Source organism: Pelophylax lessonae, assembly GCF_965119305.1.
Source record: "Pelophylax lessonae genome assembly, chromosome: 13".
NCBI classification, from domain to species: Eukaryota; Metazoa; Chordata; class Amphibia; order Anura; family Ranidae; genus Pelophylax; species Pelophylax lessonae.
The window spans coordinates 127,714-149,698 of NC_138780.1; the positions used below are offsets into that span (position 1 = coordinate 127,714).

A 21,985-nucleotide genomic window follows, 5' to 3' on the forward strand; every position below is an offset into this window, starting at 1 on the left:
ATGTCAATACATAGACAACAACCAGGAAACTGTGACAATAAATGGGCAATAAATGGGCAATAAGGGGGCAATAGTAGCAATACATAGACAACAACCAGGAAACTGTGACAATAAATGGGCAACAAAGGGGCAATAGTGACAATACATGGACAGCAACCAGGAAACTGTGACAATACACAGGTAACAAATGGGCAATAGTGACAATACATAGACAACGACCAGGAAACTGTGACAATACACAGGTAACAAATGGGCAATAGTAGCAATACATAGACAACAACCAGGAAACTGTGACAATAAATGGGCAATAAGGGGGCAATAGTGACAATACATAGACAACAACCAGGAAACTGTGACAATAAATGGGCAACAAAGGGGCAATAGTGACAATACATGGACAGCAACCAGGAAACTGTGACAATACACAGGTAACAAATGGGCAATAGTGACAATACATAGACAACAACCAGGAAACTGTGACAATAAATGGGCAATAAATGGGCAATAGTGACAATACATGGACAGCAACCAGGAAACTGTGACAATAAATGGGCAACAAAGGGGCAATAGTGACAATACATGGACAACAACCAGGAAACTGTGACAATAAATGGGCAACAAAGGGGCAATAGAGACAATACATGGACAGCAACCAGGAAACTGTGACAATAAATGAGCAATAAGGGTGCAATAGTGACAATACATGGACAACAACCAGGAAACTGTGACAATAAATGGGCAATAGTGACAATACATGGACAATGAACAGAAAACAGTGACAATAAATGGGCACCTACAAAGTGTTCAATAGGCATTCAGATGGGGGGTAGAGACATTATGTATTCTGTGAATATGAAGGGGCATTAAAGAGACAAAACATAAAAGATAACCCTTAGGCATATATCAGGAGGAGGACCTGTACTGCCGTATCTCTCTGCTGAGAATTATTTGGCAGTCATGTGATTCTGTGGCTTAATTCTTCTTTAATAGGTGAGATGTTTCCTCAGCAATGCCTGGATCTTCATTGCCGGGGGCCCCTCTGCTCCTCACACATCACACAATGGTGTACCGGCATTGGGTATGCCACGTTGATAAGTCAGGCAGCTAATGACACTATACAATCCGGAATCACTGAAATCCGATGATAAGGCCATTGGTTGAAGATGGTCCTAAGAACTCCACCAGCTGCTCCCAAACTCCGAGTGCAATAATACTTGAAATGATAAGAGTTAGCATTAGGATTTGGGTTTAAAAATAGGATTCGGATTGCGGCTAAAGTTAGGATTAGGTTTGGGTTTCCAATAGGGGTTAGGATAAAGGTTTGGATTAGTATTAGGGTTATGATTAGGCCTCATTTTAGGGTGTGGATTAGGGTTTGGGTGAGGGTTAGGATTAATATTATGGTTAGGATTAGTGTTCAGGCTAGGGTTATGATTAGGGTTAGGGTTCTGATAAGGGTTAGGTTTAACAGTAGGATTAGGTTTTACTTTAGGGTTAGGATTGGGTTTAGGCTTTAGGTTTGAGTTGGTATTAGGGTTCAGATTAGGATTAGGGTTAAAATTTGGGATATGAATAATATTAATATTGGGGTTAAGATTTGGGCTAAAACTGGGGTTCAAGTTGGGGTTATGAATAGGGTTCAGATCAGGGTTAGGATTATGTTTTGGGTTTTATTTAGGATTAGAATTTGGGTTAGGATTAGGGTTAGGTCTAGAGTTTGAGTTAGGATTAGGGTTCAGATTAGGGTTAGGATTTAGGTTAGGGTTAGGATTTGTATTAGGGAAAGGACTAGGGTTAGGATATGGGTTAGGATTAGGGTTAGAGTTAGGATTATGTTTGGGGTTCATTTAGGATTAATGTTCAGGTTAGGGTTAGTACTAGTGTTCTAATTGGGTTTGAGATTAGGATTCAGATTAGGGTTAGGATTTGAGTTCAAATTAAGTTTAGGGTTAGCATTAGGGTTCAGGTTAGGGTAAGGATTAGGGCACCAAATAGGGTTATGGTTAAAGTTTAGGTTATCATTAGGGTTAGGACTATTATGATTAGGGTTAGGTTAATATCGGGATTAGGATTTAGGTTAAGGTTTGGGTCAGGATTAGGACTAGGGTTTGAGTTGGGGTTAGGATTAGTGTTCAGGCTAGGGTTATGATTAGGGTTAGGGTTCTGATAAGGGTTAGGCTTAACAGTAGGATTAGGTTTTACTTTAGGGTTAGGATTGGGTTTAGGCTTTAGGTTTGAGTTGGGATTAGGGTTCAGATTAGGATTAGGGTTAAAATTTGGGATATGAATAATATTAATATTGGGGTTAAGATTTGGGCTAAAACTGGGGTTCAAGTTGGGGTTATGATTAGGGTTCAGATCAGGGTTAGGATTATGTTTTGGGTTTTGTTTAGGATTAGAATTTGGGTTAGGATTAGGGTTAGGTCTAGAGTTTGAGTTAGGATTAGGGTTCAGATTAGGGTTAGGATTTAGGTTAGGGTTAGGATTTGGATTATGATTAGGGAAAGGACTAGGGTTAGGATATGGGTTAGGATTAGGGTTAGGATATGGGTTAGGATTAGGGTTAGGATATGGGTTAGGATTAGGGTTAGAGTTAGGATAATGTTTGGGGTTCATTTTAGGATTCATGTTCAGGTTAGGGTTAGTACTAGTGTTCTAATTGGGTTTGAGATTAGGATTCAGATTAGGGTTAGGATTAGGATTTGAGTTCAAATTAAGTTTAGGGTTAGCATTAGGGTTCAGGTTAGGGTAAGGATTAGGGCACCAAATAGGGTTATGGTTAAAGTTTAGGTTATCATTAGGGTTACGACTATTATGATTAGGGTTAGGTTAATATCAGGATTAGGATTTAGGTTAAGGTTTGGGTCAGGATTAGGATTAGGGTTTGAGTTGGGGTTAGGATTAAGGTTCAGGTTAGGGTTAGAGATTCCTAGTCTACTCAGTCTGTCATGTTATAATAAAATTGGGATTGGTGATGTTGATATCAGAATATTTCTCGTCTCGCAGGCCACGGACAGGTAGAAGTCTTGAAATGTACACCTTGATGGGCGGCGGTCTGCTCTGTGCAGTCTCTGGATTGGTTCTGCTCATAGTTGCCACAGCGACTGATTTTTGGATGCAGTATCGGTACTCGGGGAGTCTGAGTAACCAGGGTCTGTGGAGGTTCTGTGTGGCAGGAAAATGCCACGCTCATACCATCACTGTCGGTAAGTGCCATAAGCCTATTATAGAGACATAATCAGATTTGAGGTGGGAGGCCAAAATGCAATGACTGCCTGGGGACTCATCTCAGATCTGTCTGGCCACCATGTTACTGCAACTACCATCAGCATTAAGGGGTATGTCCACATATTGCTTACCGCTCTCCCCTCCCCCAGCACTTTTATCATAGTTTATAATGCCTTGTAAATCCGTCCTCCTGTGAGGGACTTTACCCAAACCCTTCAAAATTCTGCACACCTTTGCAATACACCGCCATTCACTGCAATGGAAAACCCATACACAACCCATCCAGCAAAGACCCTACACGAGCAGGGGTACAAATATAAACTGCTGGGGGATGGGAAGCTGTAAAGGATAAGTGTACTAAAAATCAACCTGCCCTTTTATATGTGCAGGACTTGGGCTCTCTGTAATAAAGTCAGTTTTAAGGTTCAATTAAGATATTGATCACAGGTGTGACTGAGTTAGGGTTACAGTTATGGTCAGTGTTTGGATCTAGAATCAGTGAGGTATAGTCAGAGTAAGGTATAGAGTTAGGGTTAGTATTGGGGTTATGGGTAGGGTCAGTGTTAGGTTTGAAACTATGATTAGTGCTAGGGCTGCAATACGAGTCTACATTGGGCAAATATTGGTGTAGGGTCAGTGTTTCGGAGGTAGGGTCAGGATAAGGATTATAGAGAAGAGCCTGGTTGGGATATTCTGGTGTATGGTTAAAGTTTCTGAGGTAGGGTCAGGATAAGGATTATAGAGAAGAGCCTGGTTGGGATAATTTGGTGTAGGGTCAGTGTTTCTGAGGTAGGGTCAGGATAAGGATTACAGAGAAGAGCCTGGTTGGGATATTTTGGTGTAGGGTCAATGTTTCTGAGGCAGGGTCTGGATAAAGATTACAGAGAAGAGCCTGGTTGGGATATTCTGGTGTATGGTTAAAGTTTCTGAGGCAGGGTCAGGATAAGGACTACAGAGAAGAGCTTGGTTGGTATATTTTGGTGTAGGGTCAGTGTTTCGGAGGCAGGGTCTGGATAAAGATTATAGAGAAGAGCCTGGTTGGGATATGTTGGTGTAGGGTCAATGTTTCGGAGGTAGGGTCAGGATAAGGATTACAGAGAAGAGCCTGGTTGGGATATTCTGGTGTATGGTTAAAGTTTCTGAGGCAGGGTCAGGATAAGGATCGTAGAGAAGAGCTTGGTTGGGATATTTTGGTGTAGGGTCAGTGTTTCGGAGGTAGGGTCAGGATAAAGATTACAGAGAAGAGCTTGGTTGGGATATTTTGGTGTAGGGTCAGTGTTTCGGAGGTAGGGTCGGGATAAGGATTACAGAGAAGAGCTTGGTTGGGATATTTTGGTGTAGGGTCAGTGTTTCTGAGGTAGGGTCAGGATAAGGATTACAGAGAAGAGCCTGGTTGGGATATGTTGGTGTAGGGTCAATGTTTCGGAGGTAGGGTCAGGATAAGGATTACAGAGAAGAGCCTGGTTGGGATATTCTGGTGTATGGTTAAAGTTTCTGAGGCAGGGTCAGGATAAGGATCGTAGAGAAGAGCTTGGTTGGGATATTTTGGTGTAGGGTCAGTGTTTCGGAGGCAGGGTCTGGATAAAGATTACAGAGAAGAGCTTGGTTAGGATAATTTGGTGTAGGGTCAGTGTTTCTGAGGTAGGGTCAGGATAAGGATTACAGAGAAGAGCCTGGTTGGGATAATTTGGTGTAGGGTCAGTGTTTCGGAGGTAGGGTCAGGATAAGGATTACAGAGAAGAGCCTGGTTGGGATATTTTGGTGTAGGGTCAGTGTTTCGGAGGTAGGGTCAGGATAAGGATTACAGAGAAGAGCCTGGTTGGGATATTCTGGTGTAGGGTCATTACCATAGATTTATGGAAGAGAAGAATGCCTCAGACTTATTCTCTATACCCTAATATTCTCCTCTGTTTGCTTGTATTCAGCGTTCTGGGATGCCACCCGTGCATTTATGCTGCTGTCTATTCTGTCCAGTTTTGCTGGAATAATCCTGGGTCTTACTGCTTTCTCCAGTGGGGCCAAATCTGCTAGAACCCGCTCTGCAGGAGTCACATTACTGGTTGCAGGTAAGTGTCACCTCATGTCCTGGCTACCAATAAGTTACACAGAACTGTATGCCAGGATTTTGCCCTATATTATATTATTAATATACAGGGTTTAGCACCAGCACTTTGCACAGCCCTTTCCAATATAAAGGGTGACAGTACAATTCAATACAAGAGGGTTAGGTAGGCCCTGCACACAAGAGCTTACAATCTATATTGGCATGAAGATCCTTTGAAAAGCTTGTTTTCCTTTTTTTCCAAAAATTCATCCAGCAAGCTGCAATGAACAGTTATCTATCTATCAGTCAGTTCATGAACTTGAAGTAACAAGCAAGGACTTCCCTTACACAGCAATTCTTCTGGCATCTGCCAGTGCAGCCAACATCCGCAGTGTCCTCATATATTCCCATCGGGTATATGATATACGTCCACTAGGTGTCAGCAGGCTGTAAGTAGTACAATGTAGGCAGTTTGTAGGAAGATTTGTGCTGGGAATTGTGAACATGGCTTCAGTCAGGCTACAGGTCTGATGGTTATCGTCTTATTCTCCTCAGCTCTACCACCTTTAGTATCTGTATTTTGTTCTCCTTTTTCCAAAGTTCTGTTTTCAGCCAGACAAGTAAAATATAAAGAGACTTGGTGGACTTGAATTCCAGGAAGGGGAGGACAGGCATCTTCATATGCTGAGAAATTCAATCTGGTGGTGGAGGCTTTGCCAAGTCAGACACTATGGACCTGGGTACTGAATGAGGCATCCGATTAGCTGAAATAAGCAGCTGATATCAGAGGCTGAAGTCACAGTTATGGGGGAACCAACGCCTCCTTCACGGCCCAACCTGTAGACCTTTCTGGCAGCCCTGTTAGAGGTCTCATAGTGAGGTGGGATGAAGGTGAGGAACGAGGACTTCTTTACCAGTCATTGTTTGGGCTGTTTAAAGAGGAAAGTGAAGTATAATTTACATAGTGTGAGTAAAATTCACCTTTCTCAAACAACGAACAGCAATATTTTGAGATCTGCCTGCAACTGGTCGATGGACTGTGAAAAGCCCAAGGGCAAGGAACCATGGTGTCCTAAATTATGTGAATATACTTACCTGCATCAAATCAGTACCTTGGATATTTCTGGAGATTTATTATAGGAAGGTTCTAGTGTCATGGCTGCCATGGCATGCCCAGCAATATCATTTTGTTGGCACCTCCTCCTTTATTATTTTTTATTTTTTCTTATTTCAGGTTCTTATATAGCGCTGTTAATTTACGCAGCGCTTTACATATACATTACACATTCACATCAGTCCCTGCCCTCAAGGAGCTTACAATCTAATGTCCCTCACTCACATTCATACATAAATAGTAAGGCCAGTTTTATACAGGATCCAATTACCCTCCCAGCATGTCTTTGGAGTGTGGGAGGAAACCGGAGTACCCGGAGGAAACCCACGCAGGCACAGGGAGAACATGCAGACTCCAGGCTTTATACGTGTTTTTTGGTTCCTGAGCCGTTGCTGTTGACCGGCAGATCCAAATTTCCCGACCTTTTCCACACTTCAATCCATTCGGTGCTTCGGCTCGCTGAACAACTTCTAGGTATAAAACCAGCAGGTTGAACCCTTCTGGGTGACCGAGGTCTAGGAAGGTGCTGTGCATTTTTCCACCTACACAGCGATTTCACAGCCCCCCCCCCCCCCCCAATCTACCGTATATAGGAAGGTGCTGCTCTGTGATTGGTCATCTCCAAGGCCTGGTACTTGTGGGGTCCAGATAACTCCCTCCAATACAGCCAAAATAAACACAATTAATCAAAGAGAAAGACGTGACTGGAAGTATTTACACCGTCCAATGATTAATGATCACAGCATAGGGATCCTTATCAATAGACTATTGTACTGTGCTATAGCTTCCCCGTCCCGGGTATATTCTCTACATTATAGCCTGTAATACTATATACACTGCATATATATATATATATTCTCTACATTATATCCTGTAATACTATATACACTGCATATATATATATATATATATTCTCTACATTATAGCCTGTAATACTGTATACACTGCATATATATATATATATTCTCTACATTATATCCTGTAATACTATATACACAGCAGATATATATATATATATTCTCTACATTATAGCCTGTAATACTATATACACTGCATATATATATATATATTCTCTACATTATATCCTGTAATACTATATACACTGCATATATATATATATATATTCTCTACATTATAGCCTGTAATACTATATACACTGCATATATATATATATATATTCTCTACATTATATCCTGTAATACTATATACACTGCATATATATATATATATATTCTCTACATTATATCCTGTAATACTATATACACAGCATATATATATATATATATATATTCTCTACATTATAGCCTGTAATACTATATACACAGCATATATATATATATATATTCTCTACATTATATCCTGTAATACTATATACACAGCAGATATATATATATATTCTCTACATTATAGTCTGTAATACTATATACACAGCAGATATATATATATATTCTCTACAGTGACTACATATAACTACAGTACTGATTATAGATTATATATGGTGTATATTCCCATCCATTGCATGCAGTACATTCTATAGACGTATGTACAGGAATTCCCCCCTTCGCACCCTACCCTCCTATACCACCGTCCCTTGGCTCCACCCCCTATCCATCTCCCAGTACTGCCCCAAGTATTATTTTGTGGTGCTAAATCATTTGTATGGAGTTTGTTCTTGTCTAATAACCAGAAAAGCAGTAAAATACATCTCCCGTAGCCAGCAACAATAGATCCCAATATACATCACCCCAGTAACAATAGATCCCTCACACAACAAATGAATCCCCCAGCAACAAAGGACCCAACCCCAGCAACAATAGACCCCCACTCCAGCAACAATAGACCCCCCAGCAGCAAAATACACCACTTCAGAAACAATAGATCCCTCCCCAGCAACAATGGACCCCACCCCCAGCAACAATAGTTCCCCTCACACAAAAAAGATCTCCACCAGGGACAATAAATCTCCCAGCAGCCAGCATCAACAGACCCTCCAGTACACCCCAGAACCCCTTGCTATTACATACTTTCAGTGCTAGAGGTGCTGGAACTGCGTTCCCTCATGAAAAAAAGCCATGGACTTCACCCTGCTCAGTATATACAGTATTAGATTACAACAGGGGTGTCAAACTCAATTTCATTGCGGGCCACATCAGCAGTATGGACACCCTAAAAGGCTGGTTGTATCTGGGGTGTGATATGTACAGAGTGCAGGGTTCGGGAGTGTGCTACATACAGAGTGCAGGGTTCGGGAATGCGCTACATTCAGCGTGCAGCAATGTGCTACGTACAGAGTGCAGGGTTCAGGAGTGTGCTATGTACGGAGTGCAGGGTTCAGGAGTGTGCTATGTACAGAGTGCAGGGTTCAGGAGTGTGCTACGTACAGAGTGCAGGATTCAGGAGTGTGCTATGTACAGAGTGCAGGGTTCAGGAGTGTGCTATGTACAGAGTGCAGGGTTCAGGAGTGTGCTACGTACAGAGTGCAGGATTCAGGAGTGTGCTATGTACAGAGTGCAGGGTTCAGGAGTGTGCTATGTACAGAGTGCAGGGTTCAGGAGTGTGCTACGTACAGAGTGCAGGGTTCAGGAGTGCACTATGTACAGAGTGCAGGGTTCAGGAGTGTGCTACGTACAGAGTGCAGGGTTCAGGAGTGCACTATGTACAGAGTGCAGGGTTCAGGAGTGCGCTACATACAGAGTGTAGGGTTTAGGAGTGTGCTATGTACAGAGTGCAGGATTCAGGAATGCGCTCTGTACAGAGTGCAGGGTTTAGGAGTGCGCAACGTGCGGAGTGCAGGGTTCAGGAGTGTGCTACATACAGAGTGCAGGGTTCAGGAGTGCGCTATGTACAGAGTGTAGGGTTTAGGAGTGCGCTACATACAGAGTGTAGGGTTTAGGAGTGCGCTACATACAGAGTGCAGGGTTCAGGAGTGCGCTATGTACAGAGTGTAGGGTTTAGGAGTGCGCTACATACAGAGTGTAGGGTTTAGGAGTGCGCTACGTACAGAGTGCAGGGTTCAGGAGTGGGCTATGTACAGAGTGTAGGGTTTAGGAGTGCGCTACGTACAGAGTGTAGGGTTCAGGAGTGCGCTATGTACAGAGTGTAGGGTTTAGGAGTGAGTTACGTACAGAGTGTAGGGTTTAGGAGTGAGTTACGTACAGAGTGCAGGGTTCAGGAGTGTGCTACATACAGAGTGCAGGGTTCAGGAGTGCGCTACATACAGAGTGTAGGGTTTAGGAGTGCGCTATGTACAGAGTGCAGGGTTCAGGAGTGCGCTACATACAGAGTGTAGGGTTTAGGAGTGCGCTATGTACAGAGTGTAGGGTTTAGGAGTGCGCTACATACAGAGTGTAGGGTTTAGGAGTGCGCTATGTACAGAGTGTAGGGTTTAGGAGTGCGCTACATACAGAGTGTAGGGTTTAGGAGTGTGCTACGTACAGAGTGCAGGGTTCAGGAGTGCGCTATGTACAGAGTGTAGGGTTTAGGAGTGAGTTACGTACAGAGTGTAGGGTTTAGGAGTGAGTTACGTACAGAGTGCAGGGTTCAGGAGTGCGCTATGTACAGAGTGTAGGGTTTTGGAGTGAGTTACGTACAATGTAATAACATACTACTAAGGTTTCTTCCATGTAGTATACATTGTGTTACCCCACGGCTGGGGGGGGGGGGTCCCTAGAAGACTCCCTTAGATTGCATAATACCATCATGAGAGGTGGATATTTCTTGACCCCCATACCATTTATCTCCACCTTCTGCTTCCTCCTTTCTGGGTTCCTTGCTGTTGTCTTCCCCCAGTCTTGCCGTCCTCCATGGATGTTCCTGCCCTGAACAGTCATTTTAAGGAATTGTGAAATGATTAATGGTGACAGAAGGTGAGAATGGATGTGAAAGATACAAAAGTCCCAGAGTCAAAGTTTAGGAAAGGTACTTCGGATGATAGCAGACCCAGGACCCAGTCACATACACTGGGCAATTGTTCTAAAATAAACTTGTGCCAACAATAGTGGCCCCGGGGCCTGTACTGCACTCAGCATTGGACGGGGCCCATCTCTGGCAGTGGTTTCTGGGTTCAGCCAATCAACAGATGTCATAATATCTGGAAGGTTCTGTATTTGTAGTGTGGGATCACAGGGGTGCCCCATTTAGTTCCCTACAGTTAGGGTTAGGAACCCTGTAATGAAGAATAGGTAGCATAGGTATCTAGGAAGCCCCTAGAGACCCCAGAATAGTGAGTGTGGTGTGCCACAGGTACGAAGGGAAAGCTCTGAGCCATGCATGGGTCACCATGGGCAGCATTTTTTCTGGCTCTGAGGAAGGGGGTTCGCCCTGAAACGCGTCAGCCTAGCCACAGCAGCCCCATGCGACCATCTGCATGTCCATTCGTCATATTTGGGACCTTGGCTACCTTGGAGACTGTATATGCAATGTTGATGTGTGTTGTATCACACCAGTCTTGTGAGTACTTTGTACACTTTTTAATATTTTAATAAATGGTTTTATGGTAATGCACTGGGTCGGTGCGCCCCTCTTTTTCTTTTTTGTCTTTTCTACCAATTGGTCACCATGGGTAAGAGGGCTCTGTATATACAGTATAACCCTGTGGAAGGGAATGGGATACAGTGCAAGGACCAAGGCATGGAAAGAGGCTCCAGCTTCTGGGAGTGTCCTACATAGAAAGGAAGTATGGAAGAGGAGGTGCAGGACTATCAGGCCTTTGGCATGGGAGGTACGGGCACTAATCTCTGCTGCTATCTTGTGGTGTCTGGAATCTTCCATCTCCTGACCTCGAGATCAGAGCTTTTTCTGGAAACAAAACTGGGCTGTAACTGGGGTCCTTTGCCATAAGGCCTGAGGAAAGTATTGAATGGGCTACTGAGTGGTGCAGACATGGCCTGTCCTCCGGGGGTGCCTCTGTAGTGGTGTTTAGAGGACAATCCCATACCCATAGTGCCTCTATATGTGTAAGGGGACCACCTTATGAAGGGTGTACAGGTGCTCCCTTACCACATGGCTGCACACATGGAGGACATGGAGCTCAGCACATGGGTAGGCTGCGACTCCATGTATGTATATATGGCTGTACACATGGAGGACATGGAGCTCAGGACACGGGTAGGCTGTGACTCCATGTATGTATATATGGCTGTACACATGGCTAGGCTGTGACTCCATGTATGTATATATGGCTGTACACATGGAGGACATGGAGCTCAGGACACGGGTAGGCTGCGACTCCATGTATGTATATATGGCTGTACACATGGAGGACATGGAGCTCAGCACATGGGTAGGCTGCGACTCCATGTATGTATATATGGCTGTACACATGGCTAGGCTGTGACTCCATGTATGTATATATGGCTGTACACATGGCTAGGCTGTGACTCCATGTATGTATATATGGCTGTACACATGGGTTGGCTGTGACTCCATGTATGTATATATGGCTGTACACATGGGTAGGCTGTGACTACATGTATGTATATATGGCTGTACACATGGAGGACATGGAGCTCAGGACACGGGTAGGCTGCGACTCCATGTATGTATATATGGCTGTACACATGGAGGACATGGAGCTCAGCACATGGGTAGGCTGCGACTCCATGTATGTATATATGGCTGTACACATGGAGGACATGGAGCTCAGGACATGGCTAGGCTGTGACTCCATGTATGTATATATGGCTGTACACATGGGTAGGCTGTGACTCCATGTATGTATATATGGCTGTACACATGGAGGACATGGAGCTCAGGACATGGCTAGGCTGCGACTCCATGTATGTATATATGGCTGTACACATGGCTAGGCTGTGACTCCATGTATGTATATATGGCTGTACACATGGGTAGGCTGTGACTCCATGTATGTATATATGGCTGTACACATGGAGGACATGGAGCTCAGGACACGGGTAGGCTGTGACTCCATGTATGTATATATGGCTGTACACATGGGTAGGCTGTGACTCCATGTATGTATATATGGCTGTACACATGGCTAGGCTGTGACTCCATGTATGTATATATGGCTGTACACATGGCTAGGCTGTGACTCCATGTATGTATATATGGCTGTACACATGGGTAGGCTGTGACTCCATGTATGTATATATGGCTGTACACATGGGTTGGCTGCGACTCCATGTATGTATATATGGCTGTACACATGGCTAGGCTTCGACTCCATGTATGTATATATGGCTGTACACATGGCTAGGCTGTGACTCCATGTATGTATATATGGCTGTACACATGGGTAGGCTGTGACTCCATGTATGTATATATGGCTGTACACACGGGTAGGCTGCGACTCCATGTATGTATATATGGCTGTACACATGGAGGACATGGAGCTCAGGACACGGGTAGGCTGTGACTCCATGTATGTATATATGGCTGTACACATGGGTAGGCTGTGACTCCATGTATGTATATATGGCTGTACACATGGGTAGGCTGTGACTCCATGTATGTATATATGGCTGTACACATGGGTTGGCTGCGACTCCATGTATGTATATATGGCTGTACACATGGCTAGGCTTCGACTCCATGTATGTATATATGGCTGTACACATGGCTAGGCTGTGACTCCATGTATGTATATATGGCTGTACACATGGCTAGGCTGTGACTCCATGTATGTATATATGGCTGTACACATGGGTTGGCTGTGACTCCATGTATGTATATATGGCTGTACACATGGGTAGGCTGTGACTACATGTATGTATATATGGCTGTACACATGGAGGACATGGAGCTCAGGACACGGGTAGGCTGTGACTCCATGTATGTATATATGGCTGTACACATGGGTAGGCTGTGACTCCATGTATGTATATATGGCTGTACACATGGAGGACATGGAGCTCAGGACACGGGTAGGCTGTGACTCCATGTATGTATATATGGCTGTACACATGGGTAGGCTGTGACTCCATGTATGTATATATGGCTGTACACATGGCTAGGCTGTGACTCCATGTATGTATATATGGCTGTACACACGGGTAGGCTGTGACTCCATGTATGTATATATGGCTGTACACATGGCTAGGCTGTGACTCCATGTATGTATATATGGCTGTACACACGGGTAGGCTGCGACTCCATGTATGTATATATGGCTGTACACATGGCTAAGCTGTGACTCCATGTATGTATATATGGCTGTACACATGGCTAGGCTGTGACTCCATGTATGTATATATGGCTGTACACACGGGTAGGCTGTGACTCCATGTATGTATATATGGCTGTACACATGGGTAGGCTGTGACTCCATGTATGTATATATGGCTGTACACATGGGTAGGCTGTGACTCCATGTATGTATATATGGCTGTACACACGGGTAGGCTGTGACTCCATGTATGTATATATGGCTGTACACATGGGTAGGCTGTGACTCCATGTATGTATATATGGCTGTACACATGGCTAGGCTGTGACTCCATGTATGTATATATGGCTGTACACACGGGTAGGCTGTAACTCCATGTATGTATATATGGCTGTACACACGGGTAGGCTGTGACTCCATGTATGTATATATGGCTGTACACATGGAGGACATGGAGCTCAGGACACGGCTAGGCTGTGACTCCATGTATGTATATATGGCTGTACACACGGGTAGGCTGTGACTCCATGTATGTATATATGGCTGCACACATGGCTAGGCTGTGACTCCATGTATGTATATATGGCTGTACACACGGGTAGGCTGTGACTCCATGTATGTATATATGGCTGTACACATGGCTAGGCTGCGACTCCATGTATCTATATATGGCTGTACACATGGGTAGGCTGTGACTCCATGTATGTATATATGGCTGTACACATGGCTAGGCTGTGACTCCATGTATGATTATATGGCTGTACACACGGGTAGGCTGTGACTCCATGTATGTATATATGGCTGTACACATGGAGGACATGGAGCTCAGGACACGGGTAGGCTGTGACTCCATGTATGTATATATGGCTGTACACATGGGTAGGCTGCGACTCCATGTATGTATATATGGCTGTACACATGGCTAGGCTGTGACTCCATGTATGTATATATGGCTGTACATACGGGTAGGCTGTGACTCCATGTATGTATATATGGCTGTACACACGGGTAGGCTGTGACTCCATGTATGTATATATGGCTGTACACATGGCTAGGCTGCGACTCCATGTATGTATATATGGCTGTACACATGGAGGACATGGAGCTCAGGACACGGGTAGGCTGTGACTCCATGTATGTATATATGGCTGTACACATGGCTAGGCTGTGACTCCATGTATGTATATATGGCTGTACACATGGCTAGGCTGTGACTCCATGTATGTATATATGGCTGTACACACGGGTAGGCTGTGACTCCATGTATGTATATATGGCTGCACACACGGGTTGGCTGTGACTCCATGTATGTATATATGGCTGTACACACGGGTAGGCTGTGACTCCATGTATGTATATATGGCTGTACACACGGGTAGGCTGTGACTCCATGTATGTATATATGGCTGTACACATGGCTAGGCTGTGACTCCATGTATGTATATATGGCTGTACACATGGGTAGGCTGTGACTCCATGTATGTATATATGGCTGTACACATGGCTAGGCTGTGACTCTATGTATGTATATATGGCTGTACACACGGGTAGGCTGTGACTCCATGTATGTATATATGGCTGTACACATGGGTAGGCTGTGACTCCATGTATGTATATATGGCTGCACACATGGAGGACATGGAGCTCAGGACACGGGTAGGCTGTGACTCCATGTATGTATATATGGCTGCACACATGGCTAGGCTGTGACTCCATGTATGTATATATGGCTGTACACATGGGTAGGCTGTGACTCCATGTATGTATATATGGCTGTACACATGGGTAGGCTGTGACTCCATGTATGTATATATGGCTGTACACATGGCTGGGCTGTGACTCCATGTATGTATATATGGCTGTACACATGGGTAGGCTGTGACTCCATGTATGTATATATGGCTGTACACATGGCTAGGCTGTGACTCCATGTATGTATATATGGCTGTACACATGGGTAGGCTGTGACTCCATGTATGTATATATGGCTGTACACATGGGTAGGCTGTGACTCCATGTATGTATATATGGCTGTACACATGTCTAGGCTGTGACTCCATGTATGTATATATGGCTGTACACATGGCTGGGCTGTGACTCCATGTATGTATATATGGCTGTACACATGGGTAGGCTGTGACTCCATGTATGTATATATGGCTGTACACATGGCTAGGCTGTGACTCCATGTATGTATATATGGCTGTACACATGGCTAGGCTGTGACTCCATGTATGTATATATGGCTGTACACATGGGTAGGCTCCGACTCCATGTATGTATATATGGCTGTACACATGGGTAGGCTCCGACTCCATGTATGTATATATGGCTGTACACATGGAGGACATGGAGCTCAGGACACGGGTAGGCTGTGACTCCATGTATGTATATATGGCTGCACACACGGGTTGGCTGTGACTCCATGTATGTATATATGGCTGTACACATGGAGGACATGGAGCTCAGGACATGGGTAGGCTGTGACTCCATGTATGTATATATGGCTGTACACACGGGTAGGCTGTGACTCCATGTATGTATATATGGCTGCACACACGGGTTGGCTGTGACTCCATGTATGTATATATGGCTGTACACATGGAGGACATGGAGCTCAGGACATGGGTAGGTTGTGACTCCATGTATGTATATATGGCTGCACACACGGGTAGGCTGTGACTCCATGTATGTATATATGGCTGTACACATGGCTAGGATGTGACTCCATGTATGTATATATGGCTGTACACACGGGTAGGCTGTGACTCCATGTATGTATATATGGCTGTACACATGGGTAGGCTGTGACTCCATGTATGTATATATGGCTGTACACATGGCTAGGCTGTGACTCCATGTATGTATATATGGCTGTACACATGGGTAGGCTCCGACTCCATGTATGTATATATGGCTGTACACATGGGTAGGCTCCGACTCCATGTATGTATATATGGCTGTACACATGGAGGACATGGAGCTCAGGACACGGGTAGGCTGTGACTCCATGTATGTATATATGGCTGCACACACGGGTTGGCTGTGACTCCATGTATGTATATATGGCTGTACACACGGGTAGGCTGTGACTCCATGTATGTATATATGGCTGTACACACGGGTAGGCTGTGACTCCATGTATGTATATATGGCTGTACACATGGCTAGGCTGTGACTCCATGTATGTATATATGGCTGTACACATGGCTAGGCTGTGACTCCATGTATGTATATATGGCTGTACACATGGCTAGGCTGTGACTCCATGTATGTATATATGGCTGTACACATGGGTAGGCTGTGACTCCATGTATGTATATATGGCTGTACACATGGCTAGGCTGTGACTCCATGTATGTATATATGGCTGTACACATGGCTAGGCTGTGACTCCATGTATGTATATATGGCTGTACACATGGGTAGGCTCCGACTCCATGTATGTATATATGGCTGTACACATGGGCAGGCTCCGACTCCATGTATGTATATATGGCTGTACACATGGAGGACATGGAGCTCAGGACACGGGTAGGCTGTGACTCCATGTATGTATATATGGCTGCACACACGGGTTGGCTGTGACTCCATGTATGTATATATGGCTGTACACATGGAGGACATGGAGCTCAGGACATGGGTAGGCTGTGACTCCATGTATGTATATATGGCTGTACACACGGGTAGGCTGTGACTCCATGTATGTATATATGGCTGCACACACGGGTTGGCTGTGACTCCATGTATGTATATATGGCTGTACACATGGAGGACATGGAGCTCAGGACATGGGTAGGTTGTGACTCCATGTATGTATATATGGCTGCACACACGGGTAGGCTGTGACTCCATGTATGTATATATGGCTGCACACACGGGTAGGCTGTGACTCCATGTATGTATATATGGCTGTACACATGGCTAGGATGTGACTCCATGTATGTATATATGGCTGTACACACGGGTAGGCTGTGACTCCATGTATGTATATATGGCTGTACACATGGGTAGGCTGTGACTCCATGTATGTATATATGGCTGTACACATGGGTAGGCTCCGACTCCATGTATGTATATATGGCTGTACACATGGGTAGGCTCCGACTCCATGTATGTATATATGGCTGTACACATGGAGGACATGGAGCTCAGGACACGGGTAGGCTGTGACTCCATGTATGTATATATGGCTGCACACACGGGTTGGCTGTGACTCCATGTATGTATATATGGCTGTACACACGGGTAGGCTGTGACTCCATGTATGTATATATGGCTGTACACACGGGTAGGCTGTGACTCCATGTATGTATATATGGCTGTACACATGGCTAGGCTGTGACTCCATGTATGTATATATGGCTGTACACATGGGTAGGCTGTGACTCCATGTATGTATATATGGCTGTACACACGGGTAGGCTGTGACTCCATGTATGTATATATGGCTGTACACATGGGTAGGCTGTGACTCCATGTATGTATATATGGCTGTACACATGGGTAGGCTGTGACTCCATGTATGTATATATGGCTGTACACATGGAGGACATGGAGCTCAGGACACGGGTAGGCTGTGACTCCATGTATGTATATATGGCTGTACACACGGGTAGGCTGTGACTCCATGTATGTATATATGGCTGTACACACGGCTAGGCTGTGACTCCATGTATGTATATATGGCTGTACACATGGCTAGGCTGTGACTCCATGTATGTATATATGGCTGTACACATGGAGGACATGGAGCTCAGGACATGGGTAGGCTGTGACTCCATGTATGTATATATGGCTGTACACACGGGTAGGCTGTGACTCCATGTATGTATATATGGCTGCACACACGGGTTGGCTGTGACTCCATGTATGTATATATGGCTGTACACATGGAGGACATGGAGCTCAGGACATGGGTAGGCTGTGACTCCATGTATGTATATATGGCTGCACACACGGGTAGGCTGTGACTCCATGTATGTATATATGGCTGTACACATGGCTAGGATGTGACTCCATGTATGTATATATGGCTGTACACATGGGTAAACTGTGACTCCATGTATGTATATATGGCTGTACACACGGGTAGGCTGTGACTCCATGTATGTATATATGGCTGTACACATGGGTAGGCTGTGACTCCATGTAAGTATATATGGCTGTACACATGGCTAGGCTGTGACTCCATGTATGTATATATGGCTGTACACATGGGTAGGCTGTGACTCCATGTATGTATATATGGCTGTACACATGGGTAGGCTGTGACTCCATGTATGTATATATGGCTGTACACATGGAGGACATGGAGCTCAGGACACGGGTAGGCTGTGACTCCATGTATGTATATATGGCTGTACACACGGGTAGGCTGTGACTCCATGTATGTATATATGGCTGTACACACGGCTAGGCTGTGACTCCATGTATGTATATATGGCTGTACACATGGCTAGGCTGTGACTCCATGTATGTATATATGGCTGCACACACGGGTTGGCTGTGACTCCATGTATGTATATATGGCTGTACACATGGAGGACATGGAGCTCAGGACATGGGTAGGCTGTGACTCCATGTATGTATATATGGCATATGGCTGTACACACGGGTAGGCTGTGACTCCATGTATGTATATATGGCTGCACACACGGGTTGGCTGTGACTCCATGTATGTATATATGGCTGTACACATGGGTAGGCTGTGACTCCATGTAAGTATATATGGCTGTACACATGGGTAGGCTGTGACTCCATGTATGTATATATGGCTGTACACATGGGTAGGCTGTGACTCCATGTATGTATATATGGCTGTACACATGGGTAGGCTGTGACTCCATGTATGTATATATGGCTGTACACATGGAGGACATGGAGCTCAGGACACGGGTAGGCTGTGACTCCATGTATGTATATATGGCTGTACACACGGGTAGGCTGTGACTCCATGTATGTATATATGGCTGTACACACGGCTAGGCTGTGACTCCATGTATGTATATATGGCTGTACACACGGCTAGGCTGTGACTCCATGTATGTATATATGGCTGTACACACGGCTAGGCTGCGACTCCATGTATCTATATATGGCTGTACACATGGGTAGGCTGTGACTCCATGTATGTATATATGGCTGTACACATGGCTAGGCTGTGACTCCATATATGTATATATGGCTGTACACATGGCTAGGCTGTGACTCCATGTATGTATATATGGCTGTACACATGGGTAGGCTGTGACTCCATGTATGTATATATGGCTGTACACATGGCTAGGCTGTGACTCCATGTATGTATATATGGCTGTACACATGGAGGACATGGAGCTCAGGACACGGGTAGGCTGTGACTCCATGTATGTATATATGGCTGTACACATGGGTAGGCTGCGACTCCATGTATGTATATATGGCTGTACACATGGCTAGGCTGTGACTCCATGTATGTATATATGGCTGTACACACGGGTAGGCTGTGACTCCATGTATGTATATATGGCTGTACACACGGGTAGGCTGTGACTCCATGTATGTATATATGGCTGTACACATGGCTCGGCTGCGACTCCATGTATGTATATATGGCTGTACACATGGAGGACATGGAGCTCAGGACACGGGTAGGCTGTGACTCCATGTATGTATATATGGCTGTACACATGGCTAGGCTGTGACTCCATGTATGTATATATGGCTGTACACATGGCTAGGCTGTGACTCCATGTATGTATATATGGCTGTACACACGGGTAGGCTGTGACTCCATGTATGTATATATGGCTGTACACATGGGTAGGCTGTGACTCCATGTATGTATATATGGCTGTACACATGGCTAGGCTGTGACTCCATGTATGTATATATGGCTGTACACATGGGTAGGCTGTGACTCCATGTATGTATATATGGCTGTACACATGGGTAGGCTCCGACTCCATGTATGTATATATGGCTGTACACATGGAGGACATGGAGCTCAGGACACGGGTAGGCTGTGACTCCATGTATGTATATATGGCTGCACACACGGGTTGGCTGTGACTCCATGTATGTATATATGGCTGTACACACGGGTAGGCTGTGACTCCATGTATGTATATATGGCTGTACACACGGGTAGGCTGTGACTCCATGTATGTATATATGGCTGTACACATGGCTAGGCTGTGACTCCATGTATGTATATATGGCTGTACACATGGGTAGGCTGTGACTCCATGTATGTATATATGGCTGTACACATGTCTAGGCTGTGACTCCATGTATGTATATATGGCTGTACACATGGGTAGGCTGTGACTCCATGTATGTATATATGGCTGTACACATGGCTAGGCTGTGACTCTATGTATGTATATATGGCTGTACACACGGGTAGGCTGTGACTCCATGTATGTATATATGGCTGTACACATGGGTAGGCTGTGACTCCATGTATGTATATATGGCTGTACACATGGAGGACATGGAGCTCAGGACACGGGTAGGCTGTGACTCCATGTATGTATATATGGCTGCACACATGGCTAGGCTGTGACTCCATGTATGTATATATGGCTGTACACATGGGTAGGCTGTGACTCCATGTATGTATATATGGCTGTACACATGGGTAGGCTGTGACTCCATGTATGTATATATGGCTGTACACATGGCTGGGCTGTGACTCCATGTATGTATATATGGCTGTACACATGGGTAGGCTGTGACTCCATGTATGTATATATGGCTGTACACATGGCTAGGCTGTGACTCCATGTATGTATATATGGCTGTACACATGGGTAGGCTGTGACTCCATGTATGTATATATGGCTGTACACATGGGTAGGCTGTGACTCCATGTATGTATATATGGCTGTACACATGGCTGGGCTGTGACTCCATGTATGTATATATGGCTGTACACATGGGTAGGCTGTGACTCCATGTATGTATATATGGCTGTACACATGGCTAGGCTGTGACTCCATGTATGTATATATGGCTGTACACATGGCTAGGCTGTGACTCCATGTATGTATATATGGCTGTACACATGGGTAGGCTCCGACTCCATGTATGTATATATGGCTGTACACATGGGTAGGCTCCGACTCCATGTATGTATATATGGCTGTACACATGGAGGACATGGAGCTCAGGACACGGGTAGGCTGTGACTCCATGTATGTATATATGGCTGCACACACGGGTTGGCTGTGACTCCATGTATGTATATATGGCTGTACACATGGAGGACATGGAGCTCAGGACATGGGTAGGCTGTGACTCCATGTATGTATATATGGCTGTACACACGGGTAGGCTGTGACTCCATGTATGTATATATGGCTGCACACACGGGTTGGCTGTGACTCCATGTATGTATATATGGCTGTACACATGGAGGACATGGAGCTCAGGACATGGGTAGGTTGTGACTCCATGTATGTATATATGGCTGCACACACGGGTAGGC

General features: G+C 44.8%; 1 protein-coding gene across 1 annotated transcript in view; it reads left to right on the forward strand.

The window, feature by feature from the left end:
- Positions 1-3,031: 3,031 nt before the first annotated feature.
- The window catches only part of LOC309569763 (lens fiber membrane intrinsic protein-like), a gene marked incomplete at its 5' end in the record, with an annotated part of 31,677 nt that continues 12,723 nt past the window's right edge, over positions 3,032-21,985 (forward strand). Inside the window, 2 exons of the mRNA XM_082275764.1 lie at positions 3,032-3,206; positions 5,154-5,294. Of these exons, the coding sequence (XP_082131890.1) occupies positions 3,032-3,206; positions 5,154-5,294 (316 nt within the window). The remainder of the gene's footprint in view (positions 3,207-5,153; positions 5,295-21,985) is intronic.